The 16,078-nt window shown below is 53.3% G+C and overlaps 5 protein-coding genes across 6 annotated transcripts; 3 read left to right on the top strand and 2 right to left on the bottom strand.

Annotated features, from left to right (window-relative positions):
* Window positions 1–692: 692 nt before the first annotated feature.
* Window positions 693–2,268, top strand: AAFC00_006326 (uncharacterized protein; the record flags this gene model as incomplete). Of its 2 annotated transcripts, none has more annotated exons than XM_069346266.1 (8): window positions 693–911; window positions 961–997; window positions 1,049–1,256; window positions 1,309–1,450; window positions 1,507–1,784; window positions 1,839–1,903; window positions 1,975–2,100; window positions 2,204–2,268. In XM_069346266.1, 8 exons carry the CDS (start codon window positions 693–695, stop codon window positions 2,266–2,268), a joined length of 1,140 nt encoding a protein of 379 aa, XP_069197473.1. The 2 variants fall into 2 exon arrangements, with proteins under 2 accessions (XP_069197473.1, XP_069197472.1); XM_069346265.1 differs by having other exon boundaries at window positions 870–911.
* A 647-nt stretch (window positions 2,269–2,915) lies between these two features.
* Window positions 2,916–7,841, bottom strand: AAFC00_006325 (uncharacterized protein; the record flags this gene model as incomplete). The annotated part of the gene is made up of 2 exons (XM_069346264.1): window positions 2,916–2,990; window positions 3,090–7,841. 2 exons carry the CDS (start codon window positions 7,839–7,841, stop codon window positions 2,916–2,918), a joined length of 4,827 nt encoding a protein of 1,608 aa, XP_069197471.1.
* Window positions 7,842–8,737: 896 nt separating this feature from the next.
* AAFC00_006324 (40S ribosomal protein uS2) lies at window positions 8,738–9,795 on the bottom strand (the record flags this gene model as incomplete). The annotated part of the gene is made up of 2 exons (XM_069346263.1): window positions 8,738–9,488; window positions 9,626–9,795. The coding sequence occupies 2 exons, from the start codon at window positions 9,793–9,795 to the stop codon at window positions 8,738–8,740; spliced, it is 921 nt and encodes a 306-aa protein (XP_069197470.1).
* A 366-nt stretch (window positions 9,796–10,161) lies between these two features.
* AAFC00_006323 (mitochondrial 37S ribosomal protein uS15m) lies at window positions 10,162–11,240 on the top strand (the record flags this gene model as incomplete). Its single annotated transcript, XM_069346262.1, has 2 exons — window positions 10,162–10,207; window positions 10,267–11,240. The coding sequence occupies 2 exons, from the start codon at window positions 10,162–10,164 to the stop codon at window positions 11,238–11,240; spliced, it is 1,020 nt and encodes a 339-aa protein (XP_069197469.1).
* A 933-nt stretch (window positions 11,241–12,173) lies between these two features.
* AAFC00_006322 (uncharacterized protein) lies at window positions 12,174–15,636 on the top strand (the record flags this gene model as incomplete). The annotated part of the gene is made up of 3 exons (XM_069346261.1): window positions 12,174–14,303; window positions 14,354–15,074; window positions 15,128–15,636. The coding sequence occupies 3 exons, from the start codon at window positions 12,174–12,176 to the stop codon at window positions 15,634–15,636; spliced, it is 3,360 nt and encodes a 1,119-aa protein (XP_069197468.1).
* Window positions 15,637–16,078: the final 442 nt, after the last annotated feature.

The raw sequence follows: 16,078 nt of genomic DNA, 5'->3' as shown, positions 1-16,078 counted from the left end.
AGATGGTGGAGGGGTTGGCGAAGCCGGACCTTTCGGGGAAATGGGATGTATTGGAAATTGTGGTGACGAGCTCGAGTCGAGTCGAGGGGAATTGGTGAGAGGAAGCAAGCCGTGGTGCTTCCGCAGACTGCCTTTGGCTGCGCTGCGCTGCCCCTCCAATTGCGACGGGATGAGTCGATGTGGGGTCTGGAAGCCTACTGTAAGATTCGGTGATTGATAAACCCTGCGTGCTTGCAACTCGGCAGCGAAGCACGTGGCTAGCTATAAACGTGCAATTTTTATTTCTTTGTTCTAGGCGTGTCAGTCTTCTTTTCTATGCAATATCGTGTGTTGTCCAATGCTAAAAGAAACACTCGTTCATGCGACATGGTCTTATGTGTTGTGGCATACGTGAAATAGGCCAGTGCAACCCAAATCGCCGGGTGTGAAAGCGACCGCAGACGGGTCGAGGGGAACGAGGGACGAGGGGCGACACCGGCGGGCGGCGGTACACCACAAGCCCCCACCCAAAAAGCGCCGGCCGAGGCGCGAGAGGGTTCATGCCGTTTGCGGGGACTAGGTATGATGCTGCTGTGTGTGTTCAAGGTATCGTCATCATATTGTAGCAATTGTTTTTGTGTGAGGGGTGATTGAAGTAATCAATTATCACAAGTTTTTTTTTTCTATTATTCTACAGCACATTGAACATTTCGATGCTGAGAAATATCTCCCGTAATCTTCCTCACATATCGCAAGAGCTCTGTTGCATCCATCAACGCATTATCACCCGCACTTCTACTGCGCAGCCATTCGTGAAACAATTCAATACACGACTTGCAGTAAATTCACCTACAAAGTCCTATTCGACAAGTGTACCCCTACTCGCCAAAATGTCTGATCCATCCAAGTATCTCCTGAATCATACTATGATTGTGAGTGGCTATTTGTACTAATCTCGAAGCATGATCTGACGAATCCCAGCGAGTGAAAGATCCTCAGGGAAGTGTCAAGTTCTACGGTTCGTAGCTCAATGTAATTATTGTCTTCTTATTACTGACATGCTGCAAAGAACACTTGGGTATGAAATTGATCAACAAGATCGACAACCCTGATGCCAAGTTCTGTCTGTACTTTTTGGCCTTCGACGGTCCAAACAGTGTATCCAACGGAAAGCACTGGACGAACCGTGAAGGCATCATCGAACTCACGCACAACTACGGAACCGAGGATGATCCTAACTACAAGATTACCAACGGCAACACTGATCCCCACAAAGGGTGAGATTTGTCGCTCTGCCCAAGTCTTTATTCGAAACTAAGGTGTATCTAGTTTCGGCCACATCTGTATCAGTGTCGACAATATCCAGGCTGCTTGCCAAAGAATCGAGGATGCAGGCTACAAATTCCAGAAGAAGCTCACAGACGGCAGGATGCGGTCGATCGCATTCGCTCTTGACCCGGATGGATACTGGGTGAGGATCAATCAAATCTGTTGTAACAACACCTTGCCGAGTTAACACTACATCAGGTTGAAATCATCGGCCAAAACCCAGTGGAAAAGACCGAGGGCATCAAGGAGACCGATACCACCAAGACGCGGATGAACCACACCATGATCCGCGTTAAGGACCCGGAAAAGTCGCTCAGCTTCTACAAGGATACCATGGGCATGAAGCTCATGCGCGTGTCCGAGAACAAGGACGCAGAGTTCAACCTCTACTTCCTGGGCTACGGTCCCGATGCACCATCCTCTTCTCCCAACGGTGTAAACCCCGTTGCGGACAGAGAGGGGCTTCTCGAATTGACGTGAGTCTTGTCACTATTCCCATCTTAATTCCGTCTGACTAAAATACATCACAGATGGAACTACGGAACCGAGAAGCAAGAAGGCCAAGTTTACCACAACGGCAACGACGAACCCCAAGGTAAATTTTCAACACAAGCTCCAAACTCACCTTCTGAACTATGACATATGCTCACATCGCGTGTCTCGCAGGTTTCGGCCACATCTGCCTCTCAGTCGACGACCTCGAAAAGGCGTGCGAGCGATTCGAGGAAAAGGGCGTCAACTGGAAGAAGCGCCTGACAGACGGTCGTATGAAGAACATTGCTTTCGTCCTCGGTATATCTTCCCTCTTTCTTTCTCTTCTCTCATCTATTGACTTACCTCTGTCCACTTCGTCTTAATTTGTTTTTGGCTTGACGACTAATGCTGAGGATCACAGATCCCGACAACTACTGGATCGAAGTCGTGCAGAACGAAGCCATTAAGCGCACATCTAACTGGTGAATGGAGTTAGCAAGCAAGCGAGCAAGAAAGAAAGCAAGCATATGACGACAATATCTTTTTTTTGGAGAAATATTTTGGTAGTTTGCATGTAGCCTGGAAGGAGAAAGGGCAGACGCAAGTGAAACAATCGCATATGTAATGCAATTCTTCCGACTTAGTTGAGTTTGAACAATACACCACCATGTCTTGTTGTGAAGATTTCAAAGTGATCACGACCAATTTTTATCTGTTTCATCGCTGGTGAGACATGTACTTTCACCATACCGTGGTGTAGTCCTGAGACAACGCGAAAAATGTTTGTATGAATCACCTACATCTCATTTTGAGAATCTATGTCCAGCAAGAAAACAAAACAGGGGAGAGAAGAAGTACTTTTTATTTTGTATATATCAATATGGGAAAGTTCAAGTCATGTATGTCTATACACCGAAGAAGCCAGGGAGGGACAGCGATTATCCGAAGCGAAGAAACAATCTCCATCTCCCTTTGCCCTCTACCACAATCTTCATCGCTTCATCGCTTCATCGCTCTATTTTCGGATCCACACGAAGCACCTAGGGACAAAGAAAGGGAAGAAGGATAGGGAAAAGGTCCAGACAACACTAGAGCGACGTTCATGCACGATTTGACTCTTCCAAGAGGCGCTTCTAAGCGACGACATCGCCCATGACGGCTCTCTTAGCGAGGTCATACAGAGGCGTGATATCCGTCCAGTGCTTGAACTATTTGTTTCGTCAGCATCCCGTTTCATTAAGAAGACCAACTCACAAGGAGAAGAAAGTGCAGGATAAACAAGAAAAGAAGCGCAAAAGAAAACATACCTGGTAAACGCCCTGCCCGACCAGCGCCTCGAGACCAGGCACAGTCTTCCACCCACTGTTGCCCGCCAGCTGCATGAGGCTCGTGACGGAGGGCTTGTACGCCATTTCGAGGAGGACTCTCTTGCTTGAACCCGCGTCGTCGCCGTTCGTGATTTTGTTATCTTCTGCGGACGCGGCGCCTTCGAACATGGAACACAGCACTTCGCGCATGGCTGGGTCGATGGGCGAGTCGCCGGGGATAGTACCTATTGCGACGACAGGCAGCTGTGTAACGATGGACGCTTCGGCATCGAGATCGTTTTCGCTCAGCACGACGATGTTGTATTCTGGACTGAAGGAGGCGGACAGCGTGGTGAGTTTCTCGCGGTTGCGGCCGACGAGGTAGATCGGTGCGTAGCCCATTTCCTTGAGTGCGTAGATGGCTGCGCGCGCGGTACCGCCGCCGCCGATGACCATGCCTGCTTCCTTCAGCACGCCGTTGTTGTTGCCTTCTGCGCCGGCGTGTTGCAGGGCCGAGACCATGCCTTGCCAGTCTGTGTTGTAACCTGTTAGCACGGTATCGCCGGAGGTGGCGTCTACAGTTGGCACGATGGTGTTGACTGCTCCGATGGTCTTGGCGGCTGGGTCTATGTTGTCGAGCAGGGGCATCACGTCGAGCTTGAGGGGGATGGTCACGCTGCCGCCTCCGAAAGCAGGTGAGCGGATGACTGACTCGATGTCCTTGATGTTGGTCGTCTCGAAGAGGCCGTACTCGTGAGGCAGGCCGGTGTGGCGGAAGAGAGCATTGTGCAGGGCGGGACTTCTGCTCTGCGAGATGGGCGAACCGAAGAGGAACAATTTCTTGGGTTCGATCTCGCCGATGAGGCTCAGCCCACGTCGGATGTCTGCAGCAGAGAGTTGACCGGGTGCAGCAAGGGCAGGAAGAGCAGGAGAAGACACGGGAGTCATGAACCCGTTTGTTATCCTACTGAGCTTACCGTGCACACCCATGTTCAGACCGATCATGGGAATGTCAGGATGCGCCAGTTCGGCCCAAGTCTTGAACTCGGCTAAATCAAAGTTGTCTTTCAAACCCTTGGCTACACCAACAAGCTTGATGACATCGCCGAACTCCAATGCTCTGTTGTAATACTGGATCCAGGCGTTGCCACCATTGCCCCACGACAAAGCGCCCTTGGGGTCGTGGTGAGATGCAATGACGCTGCTGCTGCGCTTGTGGCTGATGATGAATTCCTTGACTGCTGGTGAAGAAGTAAGCTCGACGTCAACAAAGTCGCAACCCATACGGAGGGCCACAGAGTAAAGGGCGATGGTCTCCTCGTCTGAAGCATCGTCGAGGAATTTGCCACCTTGAGACTCCGTGCGAAGAGTGAAAATGAGAGGCAGCGGGCTCACAGATCTCAGGGCGGCAATCTGCTCGACCAGGAACTCAGGAGTTGGACGGCCAGTCTTGGAGGCAGGGTCAACCAGAAGATCGGTGCGCAACTCAATGGCGTCTGCACCCATACAAATCTCAGGGATGCGACCTAGAGCCGCCGTCACCTCTGGAAGAGTAAGTGAAACGAAGAACGATTGCTTCTTCTTCCTGAGACGCTGCAGAGCCGAGCCTTGCTTGGTCACGTGTCTCAAAAAGTTACCAAAGTCGTCGAATGAGTTGCTGGCGAAGACGCTACCGGACTCTGCAGTCTGGCTGTGGTAGTGGTAGTTGCTGCACTCTTCATACCAAGGCTTGCGGCGTAGCCAGACCTCCATGATATCCTCAAGGTATGCAGGACGAGTCACATCGACGCGCAGGTACTGCATGACGAGCTCAATGTCGCGGGTGACGAGCATGACGTTGCCGCCTTCGGCACAGTAAGACTTGAGAATCTCGCGAGCCTCTGGCAGCTCGACGGCACCGCCTCCGGTCGCGAAGACATAGCCGGTAGGCTTCTCCTTCATCAGTTTCTTCAGCAGTGCAAGCTCTTCCTTGCGGAACTCTTCCCATCCTCTCTCCTTGACAAAGTTGTGGACGGTCATGCCGACATTCTGCTCAAGAGCGGCGTCGAGGTCGATGAGTGGCCAACCGAGCAGACGAGATGCCCAACCACCGGTGGTGGTCTTGCCAGCGCCCCTCATACCGATGATGAAGATGGACTTGTTGTTACCAACGACAGTCTCGCCAGCCTCTGATTTGCCATGAGCCTTGACGGGCTCGACGCCTTCGAGTTGAACCTTGAACAGCTGGTTGAGCTGATCCCACCATCCTGGCCAAGTCTTACCAACGCATTCCCTCTCGAGGATCAGAGTAGGGTGGGGTGCAATTGAAGCAATGACACTGAAGCTCATGGCAACCCTGTGATCATCGTAGCAATGGATGCCACCCTCGACTGGCTTAAGGTCAAGACCGCGTCCATCGATTTCGATACCGTCTTCCAGCTCTCGGCAGGTGACGCCGAATTTGGCGAGCTCATCCTTCATCGCCTTGATGCGATTGCACTCCTTGACTCTCTGGTTAGCAATGCCGGTGATCTGAGTGGTGCAGCCCTGCTCGTTAGGCTGAGCGACAGCTGCAAGCACAGAGGCTGTGAGGAAGGCATCCGTCATGGGCTCCATGTCCACATGAGGCAAAGGCTTGAGCTGGCCCAGCGGTGGTCCGGTAACGGTAGTCGATGTCGCGGTCTGCTCGACTGTGCAGCCCATTGGTCGCAGAACGTCGACCGCAAAACGGGCGTCTCCCTGCAGAGAGCTGTATCCAATGTTGGGCACAGTGCAAGTGATACCTGCGATAGCGGCCATTGCCAGCGGGTAAGTGGCAGAACTTGCGTCGCTCTCAACCTCGTACTCAGCAGGGTTCGTGTAAGCCTGCTTGGGCACGTGGTAGACATTGGCCTCGGTCTCGGACTTCTTTACATAAACACCAAACTGAGCCATCATGGCGATGGTCATGTCAATGTAAGGCTGCGAGATGACCTTGTCACCAACAAGGCGAAGCGTGACGGGCTGCTTGGCGTAGGGGGCGCACATCAGGATAGAAGACACGTACTGCGACGAGACCTTGGCGGTAAGCTCGATATCACCACCCTTGAAGCCACCTGCGGCGGCGATGCGAAGTGGCAGACTACGGCTACCGGGCTTTCCAATGTACTCGATGTCAACGCCGTTGGAGCGCAGAGCATCGACGAGAGGGCCTTGAGGACGTTCTTGCATACGCGCATTTCCTGTGAGGACAGTGTGGTTCACCGACGAGGGCTCACAGAGCGAGACAGCGGTGGTCAAGAAGCGAGATGCGGTACCGGCGTTACCGAGATAAATATCATCAGGGGATGCCTTCAAGGCACCGCCATTGCCGTTCACAACGAGTGTGCGGCCAGCATCTTCCCAAGAGTATGTAGCACCTCCGAGCTTGTTAATGGCAGTCAACATGACCTGGGTATCGTCGGAGTGGAGCAGGTTGCCAATGCGGCAAGAGCCGGAACCAAGCGCGGCCAGGAGCAAGACACGGTTCGAGATACTCTTAGATCCGGGCGGCTTGCAGGAGAGGTTCAGCGAGCGATCGACGCCAGGATGGACGAGGACGCTAGGGGAGAGAATGATACGGATGTCTCTGTCAGCGACGACGCTGGCCTTGGGCTCGTAGCATTGTCCGATGGCCGACAGAAGGACAATCTTCTTCTTGGCGCCATCGTTCTTCTTGTCGACGGCCATGTAGCGGATGAGCTCATCAACAGGGCAGTGCTTGTTGGCCGTCCTCCTGCGGACAGTCTTGTCTTCCAAAGAGGTAGGCAGACCATAACTGGAGATGCACTTGGAGAGACGGGCCACAGCACCCGGAGGTAGGACACCGAGGTAGCGGGCAAGCTCGGCCTCTTTGATCATGCCAATAGCCACACACTCGCCGTGCAGGATCTGCGGGGTCAGGATGGCCTCGATGGCGTGGCCAATGGAGTGGCCGAAGTTGAGAAGGTTTCGGAGACCGCCCTCACGCTCATCGGAGGAAACAACGTGAGCCTTGACTCTGGCGGAACCGAGAACAATACGCTTGAGAATAGAAGCAATCTCGGCGAGCCTGCCCTCGCCCTTCTTGGTCTTGTCGTCCAGCACCTTCATGATGACATCGGCATTCTCCTCGAGAGCTGCAAACTCGACCTCGTCCCAGATGGCGGCGGTCTTGACAACCTCTCCCATGCCGTTGATGATCTCGCGCTTGGGCAGAGTCTCGAGGAACTGCAAATCGATGTAGATGCGCTGCGGCTGCCAGAAGGCGCCAACCAGGTTCTTGCCGAGCGGGGTGTCAATGGCCGTCTTGCCACCGATGGAAGAGTCGACCATGGCGAGCAGAGTGGTCGGGACCTGCACAAAGCGGACTCCGCGCATGTAGGTGGCGGCGACAAAGCCAATCATGTCTCCAATGACACCTCCTCCCAGCGCGATGATGACTGTGTCCCGAGTGCATCCCTGCGACAGCATCCAGTCTTCCACGCCACCCTTGGTCGATCGGCTCTTGGAGCTCTCGCCGGGAGGGATCTGGTAGGTGAGCAGGCGGGGAGCATTCTCGGCCTGGGCGGCGAGACTGTTGAAGGAGCGCTCAAAGGCGGACACGTAGAGGGGGCCGATGTTGGTGTCGGTGATGAGGACATAGGTCGAGGACTTGACATTTTCTAGCAGGTCCTGGGCGATGTAGTTCTTCCACAGACCATAATTGACGATGATGGACTCGTTGCCCAGGATCGAGACCCTCGTGGGCTCATTTGTGGCGACTGATCCAGACATGGTGGGATGAGAGGAGTGCGTGGACGGAGTGGGGGGCGGACTGGCACAAGGCCAGGGCACTTGGAGGGAGCCTTATTAAGGGAGCCTTATTGGTTTAGAGGTGGGTGCCTTCTTTCTTCCGAGGAGCCAGAGTCGTGATTATCCCGCGAGTGAATTGTGTAAGGTATATGTCGAGCGAGAGGCCTAGATGTGGAAGCGGCGATACACTGCCAAAGAAACACAGCAATCTGCGACTCATACAGCAATAAGGTGACCAGGCGAGATCGGAGCCAATGGGATGCCTCGAGGTGCGCTGATAATGAATTCTTCCCCAGAATTATCAGGAAAAAAGCTTAAAATTTACAACATCACGCCAGCTAATTACCAGGACCAACATGGATATGTATGTTCCAGACTCTGATCACAGACACAATAAACATCAAGCTCCACAGCCGAGACTTTGACGTGCACGGCAATCACCTTCTACGAAATGTTTCATCATCACAAAGGCACCAAAAAGACATGCAAAAGTGTGGGCCGGGGCGAATAGCTAATGGCAGTGTCTTGCTAAAGCTAGATGGAATGGCTCTCGCTACATCCCGTCAAGACAGCACAGGGCTTTCCCCCAAGGACCATGGTTAGACAGCCGGTGGGTATCTTTCCCTCGTAAGCGCCGGTCTCTTTGACCTAGTGAAGCAAGGATAAGGTAGTGACAGGGTGATATGAATGAGGGAACTTTCGAAAGGGCCTCTCGGTAGAACAAGTGACTTTGAAACTTTTTGTTTTGCTTGGTCAATCTCTCGATGAATGTAGGGGTTTACCTCTTTGACCTCCACACCCTCGATCAATCTTCCAGTCCCACAACATAAACCAGGCTCTTGGTTTTTTTTCCTTCAGCGCTTGGTCGTGTAGTAAATCTACCACTGCTGCTGCTCGGGCTGAGTCTGGGCAGCGGTCTCGGAAGCCCAGCCCTCGTTGCCGGTCTGCACAGGGGCGGAAGAGGCGGCCCAGTCGGCACCATCAGCCTCCCAGGTGGCGGCGGCGGCAGCACCCTCAGTGTTGCCGGCAGCGGCGAAAGCGCCAGGGTTGGCACCGCTGACCTCCCACTCGTTGACGAACCCGCTCTCGACGGCAGCCTCGCCGACGGCGGCGACGCCGGGAACCTCGGCCTCGTCCTTGCCGGCGGTGTCCTTGTTCTCCTCGGCCTCGGGGTCGCGGTAGAAGTAAAGATCGGTCATGACGTCCCACTCGGCCTCACGGCTGGCGAGAGTGCCACGGAGACGGAGGACCTCACGGGCGAGCATCCACCAGACGAGACCGATGGCGTGACGACCCTTGTTGTTGGTGGGGATGGCAACATCAACGTACTCGGTGGGAGAGTCAGTGTCGCAGAGGGCAATGACGGGAATGTTGACGTAGGAAGCCTCCTTGATGGCCTGAGCATCGGTGCGGGGGTCGGTGACGATGATGAGACGGGGCTCCTTGAAGGAACGGGTGATGTAGTTGGTGAAGTTACCGGGGGTGAAGCGACCGGCAATGGCGACAGCACCGGTGTGGGCGGCGAACTTGAGAACAGCACGCTGGCCGTAAGGACGAGCGGAGATGACGCAAATGTCGGCGGGGTTGTCAATGGCGGCGATGATACGGGCGGCGAGGACAATCTTCTCCCTGTGAAATGAATGAGCTTCCTTCTTCGGATGTTTTTTGTGGTCTATGTTTCTAGCATTGTCGCATTGCGCAGGCCAGCAGGACTGGGCGCGAGGACTGAATGTAATAGAAAACAAAGAATAGAGAGAAAAACGCACCAGGTCTTGCCAATGTTGATAACGTTGACACCGTCAGGGCGAGTCTTCCAGAGGTAAGGCTCCATGTGAACCTGGAGGTTCTTGCTGCCAAGGTGGGACTGAGCTGCGAGAAGCATCTCAATGTCCTGGCTGGTGGCGTTCATGGACGCGGGCAAGTTGGAAGGGGCCATTTTGACGTGGTTTGGTGGAGGGAGTTGAGGGGGATGGGATTGACTGTTGAACTTGACCTGATCGCGACGCAAAAAGATGGATTGCTCTGGCGGATGTGTTAGAAGTTGACCGCAGTGCGTTCTCGCTTAGCGAATCTAGCGTGCGTCTTCTCTCAATGGAGATCTTGGCAGTTTTGTGGTCGGCGAAAAGTGTAGAGTTGACACCGATATCTCTTGGCATCAAGACCACCAGGGCCAGGGTCTCCCGTGTCTGTGTCTGTCCGCCGGCGGAAGGTCCAGAAAGTTGAGTTGATGGTCAGAAAGTTCATGTCGTCGACAGTCTGGTGGTAGATTGCACAGCACAACAACCACGACCACACATCCACCATGCCTCCAAGAGTATCGCTCTTGTCGAGCCTGCGGGCTATCAATGGTACAAATTGTATCTTCTGTCAATCAGCACAGTGCGCCTCATCTGATCTTCCCCTACAGGCACCACAACCTCCGCCATCACCACCACCTCGTCCTCCGGCGCACCCACATCCGCACTCTCAGCCATTCGCCGCGCATTCTCTAGCACACCAGCAGATCGAGCATCCACCGTAGCCCAGAAGAGACGACACCGAGACCCCTACGCCATCGCCCAGGCCAAGGCCCGCAAGGAAGCCAACATCTCCCGCCAACGACTTCTCAAGACGACACGATCAGAGAGCCTGGGGGACCCCGTACGAGGCATCACTACCCCCTTTATCCGCTCCTTCGACGACGCAGTTCCGCCGCCTCCGACTCCCCAGTCAACAACCCAGACCCACACCGTTGGCCGGGGAGACCGAGTGTCCCCCTCATCACCCAATCAACCCCACGCCAGCAGCGAGGGCAATCTCAACTTCTTCTTGAACAAGGAAGAAGTCAAGCAAGCAGTCGCTCACTCGGCGCTCCTGCTCGCCCCCGTGCCAACCTTCGGCCAAGTCCTCGACGAAGAAACCGTCGCGAAAGAGAAAGCAACGCGCGAAGAGCGCCACACGACGGCCACCGAAGCTCTGAACAGGATCGCCTCGCTGGCAAACGGCTCTTCAAAGGACAAACTGCGCGTCAACATCCAGCGGTGCATCTCCACCTTCGGCCGGCACACGACCGACAGCTCCCTGCCTCCCAAGCCCGCCGTGGCCGCCTCCATAGCCCCCTCAGTGCAATTGGAAAAGGCACCCCGAGCGGGCCCGGACACGGGAAGCAGCGAGGTGCAAGTCGCGATTCTCACCGCCAAGATCAAGACGTTGGCCGACTTCCTCGAGTCCAGGGGACCCACTGACAAGATCAACAAGAGGAATTTGAGGGTCCTTGTGCACAAGAGACAGAAGTTGTTGAGCTATCTCAGACGCAAGGAGAGAGGTGGTCCTCGCTGGCAGAATCTCATTGAGACGCTTGGTCTCACCGAGGGTACGTGGAGGGGTGAGATCAGTTTGTAAGGGTTGAGCAGAGAAAAAGAAGGAGAGGCGCGAATACTTGGGTCGCCATGTACCAGATAAGATGAGTCGAGTCCGAGTCAGTCCGGCAATCAATATGGATGTATATTCTCACCGTGTACGATTATCGCTATAATTTCCCCTTGTCTTCTTGCACTACAACGCATCACAGTCAGCACGCTTTCGTTTCGTTTTTATATACATCTCTTGCAAGCATAGTATATTTATTGCCTATGAAGAATTCGATGAGACTACCTTGGTGGACGGAAGTGCCTACCACGGTCGGTAAACCGCGTGCAAGTACCTTAACTTCGATTTACTTCATCTGTAATAATGGACGACTACAAGACTATATGATGGTATAACAGCAAGAAACCGACACAAGATCGACGAAGAGATCGACTACTTGGTCCTTCTCGCTCACTTACTCACCAATCCACTCGTCCACGTCTGTATGAGTCTTTCCCATGGCTCATTATCGTTGTTGATGTTATTGCCTGACTGGGCTGCAAGGACTCGAAATCTGATCCACAGCTTTGATCTGCTGAAACTGGAGACCGAGACTTATCAAACCTCGCTGAGCTAACTCTGTATAGTTATGTTAGTATGATAACGGCGTTCTACTGTTTCATCTAGCAATTGACGAGTGACTACCTCAGCTGCCTTACCTCAGCTACAGGAGTGTAAGGTACCTTAGGTACCTCGAGAGAGTACTACTACTGCCGTACGAGTATTCAAACAACCCACTCCTTGGCAGGGTCCAATGTTTTGACGATGAAGGATACGAGTAAACATCCGAAAGTTCGCTATACATGATTCTTTGGTTGTTTGGTATACCAAGACCTTTCTACGACAATACCCAGACGACGAACATTTCACCAATGCGACCTCGGCCAGTCGAGCAGAGCAGTAGCAGATAAAAGCCATCTCTCAACCATGCCCGCCAGGGTTGCAGGCCCATCCTCCAGAGGCGCCGCCTCGGCGCGCAAAAGCGCCAAACAGCGCACTGCGTCTCCCACCAGCAACATACCAGATGAGGGACCGGCTACCCTACTGCGAAATCACATACAAGCCATCTTCGTCGATGCTCAACGCTCCAACGCAGCTCACCGCAAGCTCGTCATCAACTTGAGGAAGATCCAGGAAGCCTGTTGTTATGAGCCCTTGCCAGGAAAGAAGTCGCATGTCGAGTATGATTTCGACGAGGATGACTTTAACGCGGAGATCATCAGATGTCTTCTACGCGTACTTGTCATCAAAAAGAGCGAAACGGTCGGTGACAGGATAGTCAAGTTCCTAGGCGTCTTCCTCAGAGTCGCAAGCGAGAAGGACAACCAGATTGCGGCGTCTGATCAGGAGGACGAAGGAGCTGCTCTGCCCGAGACGCCTACTTCGCGTTTGGTGACAGGCATTCTTACGACTTTACTACAGCTCTTGTCTTCCAAAGATAGGATTGTGCGCTTTCGCGCCACCCAGATCACCGCGCACATCATCAACACTCTCGACACTCTGGACGACAACATGTTTCATCTGCTTCGTTTGACCCTTCTCAAGCGCATACATGACAAGGAGGCCTCCGTTCGTATGCATGCGATATATGGTCTCAGTCGCCTAGCAGCTGAGCTCGACGAGGAGCAAGACGATGAAGATAGTGATGATGATGATACGGGATCCGGGGTGATAGAGAAGCTCTTGAACGCCTTGCAGAACGACCCTTCAGCAGAAGTCAGACGCGCCCTCCTTCTCAACCTGCCGTTGACTCCTTCGACCTTACCATACCTTCTGGAGAGAGCGAGAGACCTCGATGCTGCAACGAGAAGAGCACTATATTCACGCCTCCTTCCTGCATTAGGAGACTTCAGACATCTCAGTTTGACACATCGCGAGAAACTACTGCGCTGGGGATTGCGTGATCGAGACGAAACGGTACGAAAAGCTACAGCTCGCCTCTTCAGAGAGCGCTGGATCGAAGACTGCGCCGCCCTCCCAGCAGCAGCCTCTTCGCCTACGCCGAACGACGAATCCGATGGCAACTCAAAGAAGCCTGGAGTTGTCCAGGCTGCTGCACCGAGTCTGGATGCGCTTTTGGAATTACTGGAGCGCATCGATGTGACAAACTCGGGTGCGACCGGTGGAGTCGCTTTAGATGCCATGCGCGACTTCTGGCAGGGCCGACCAGACTACAGGGATTACGTTATTTTCGACACCGAGGCCTTCTGGAACGAACTTACGCCTGAAAGCGTCTTCGTTGCGCGTACTTTCAACGACTACTGCCGCACCAAGGGCAGTGAAGAGGATGGAAGACTACTGGATATCCTCGAGGTCAAGATGCCCGAGGTCACTAGATTCGGCGTCCTACTCGAGATACAGATCAACGGTCTCATCGGATGTGTTCGTCAGGCCGCAAGCGGTGGACCGGACGGCGATGGTGATGAGGAGGCTGACGAGGACTGCGTTCAGCGAGAGTTCGTGGTGGAGCAGATGCTACATATGGCCTTGACATTCGACTACAGCGACGAGGTCGGTCGCCGCAAGATGTTCAGCCTCATGCGTGAAGCATTAGCGATGCCCGAATTACCCGAAGAGTCGACGAAGCTCTGCGTTGAAGTGTTACGCCTAGTCTGTGGCGAGGACGCCAGCGGTAAAGGCGAGAGCGAATTCTGTGGTATCGTACTCGAAGCCATAGCCGAAGTCCACGACACGATCATGGGTGATGAGGCAGAAAAGGACGAAACCGAGGACGATGACGAGGATAGCTTTCACTCCGCTCGTAGTGAGCTTAGCCAGGAGCAAGCCGCGAGGAAGAAGACAAAGGCTAAACGTGTTGATGACGACGACGACGTAGACATGGTCGACGAAGAAAAAGCTATCAGAGAGATCATGGTCAACATGAAGTGTCTACACATTGCGCAATGTATGCTTCAGAATGTCCAGTGCGACTTGGAGCAGAACATGCATCTGGTCACGATGCTTAACAATCTCGTGGTACCAGCAGTGCGCAGCCAGGAGGCTCCCATAAGAGAGAGAGGTCTGGTTTGCCTAGGGCTTTGCTGCTTGCTCGGAAAGGTGAGTTTGTCCGAAAATGCGTCAGTCTCACCATACTAACAAAGATACAGAATCTCGCTCAAGAAAACCTAACACTTTTCTTACACTGCTTCGCGAAGGGCCATCCGGCTCTTCAGACCATCTCACTCCAAATCATCACAGACATCCTCAGCACTCATCCATCACTGCTCGCACCCCTACAAGCAGCCACTGATCCTGATCAGACATCAATGACTGCCTCGGGCACAGAAGTCTCACCTTTACTCAAGCCAGTGCTCAAGGCTTTCGCAAAGTCGCTCAAATCAGCGGAGCCCGAAGTTCAGGCAATGGGTGCCAACGCCATATCCAAGCTCATGCTTTCGCAGCTCGTCACCGACAACGATCTTCTCAAGCTACTTGTCATATCTTTCTTCGACCCAGAGACAACGACGAATGCTTCCTTGCGACAAGCACTAAGCTATTTCCTCCCGGTGTATTGCCACTCACGAGCGACTAATGCACAAAAGATGGCAATCGTCGCTACAGGGGTGATCAGCCGACTGTCAACGCTTCGCGAAGCTTTCATGGAGGACGAGGATGTGGAAGAAGGGGAAATGGTGACACTCGCCACGATAGGTGGTTTGCTGGTGGACTGGACCGATCCAAGGAAAATAATCGGCAATGAAGAAAGCGGTCAAGCACCCGTGAAGATCAAGGTCGAAGAGGGTAGCGTCGCCGTAAATGCCAGCGACATGACACATTACATCCTCGCAGAGCAGATCTTGGAAAAGCTCGTCACCAGTCAAAGTAGCAGTAAGTCTCGCAGATGTCGCTGTCATTGAAACTCGAGCTAATCGTACTTGCAGAGGAGGAACGCAAGGTTCTGTTCTCCATGCTAGGCAAGCTGCATCTGGCCGTGCCCAACCCAGATCCCGAGTTACTTCGCACTGTCCTCGAACTCGTGGCCGAAGCAGTCGAAACCAAGGTTGCGTCGGATGCTACAAGCCGTAATACGCTCACCAAGCTCCAAACCACCCTGCTGAAGCTGATGCACGACATCGCCACAGCCGAGCGGGGCGGAGACATGGAGACTGTACTGGACGAGACTGCTATAACTGGTCGTGAGGCCGACACAACCGTACAGCACACTGCAGATGTTGACGGGACGGATGTGGATCTCGAGGAAGAAGAAGATGAAGCTACCGTCCAGCTTCGACGGGAGATGGAGATGACCAAACTCGAGAACCCGGAAGCGGAGGGGACTCGCATTGATGATTCGGTACAAGAGTATGACTTTAGCGGCATGGCTGATGATGAAGATGTGCAGGATCTCTTGGACAGTATTGACGATGAGGACGAGGACCTGATTGACTAATCTAGCTAATGCTGGTGTATCAAGGGTGGTCTGCTTAAGGATACAGTGGCGGTGGTATAGGAGTCATGGTTGCGGGCGCTTCTCGTACTTTTATTCTTTTCTTTTTCTCTACTTTGGGCTGGGTTTTGGCTAGGCGAAGGCAGATGAATGACGGATGGCGTCCTGCATGTCTTTTGGATAGGGATCTGTCAGGGTGCCGATTCGCACCAACGTTATGATACCTTTTGTTTTGTTCTTACTTTCGGTGCTTGAATGCTTAGAATGCAATATCGACAGTGTGTGGCAGTACCATTTCCTATCAGTGAGTACAGAAATGTTTGATTTGGATCTTGAACCCTTAGATGTATAGTAAATTGTGAAACACGACTTCTAACCAGATGCTTTGGAGCTCCGCTTCGTGCCTGCCAAGACTGATTGGATGCCTTACTATAATCGTACCATA

Source organism: Neodothiora populina (assembly GCF_041146345.1).
Source record: "Neodothiora populina strain CPC 39397 chromosome Unknown canker_contig_7, whole genome shotgun sequence".
Classification (NCBI taxonomy): Eukaryota; Fungi; Ascomycota; class Dothideomycetes; order Dothideales; family Dothioraceae; genus Neodothiora; species Neodothiora populina.
The sequence above is the reverse complement of the archived record's forward strand: the minus strand, read 5'-3'. Positions and strand labels throughout refer to the sequence as shown.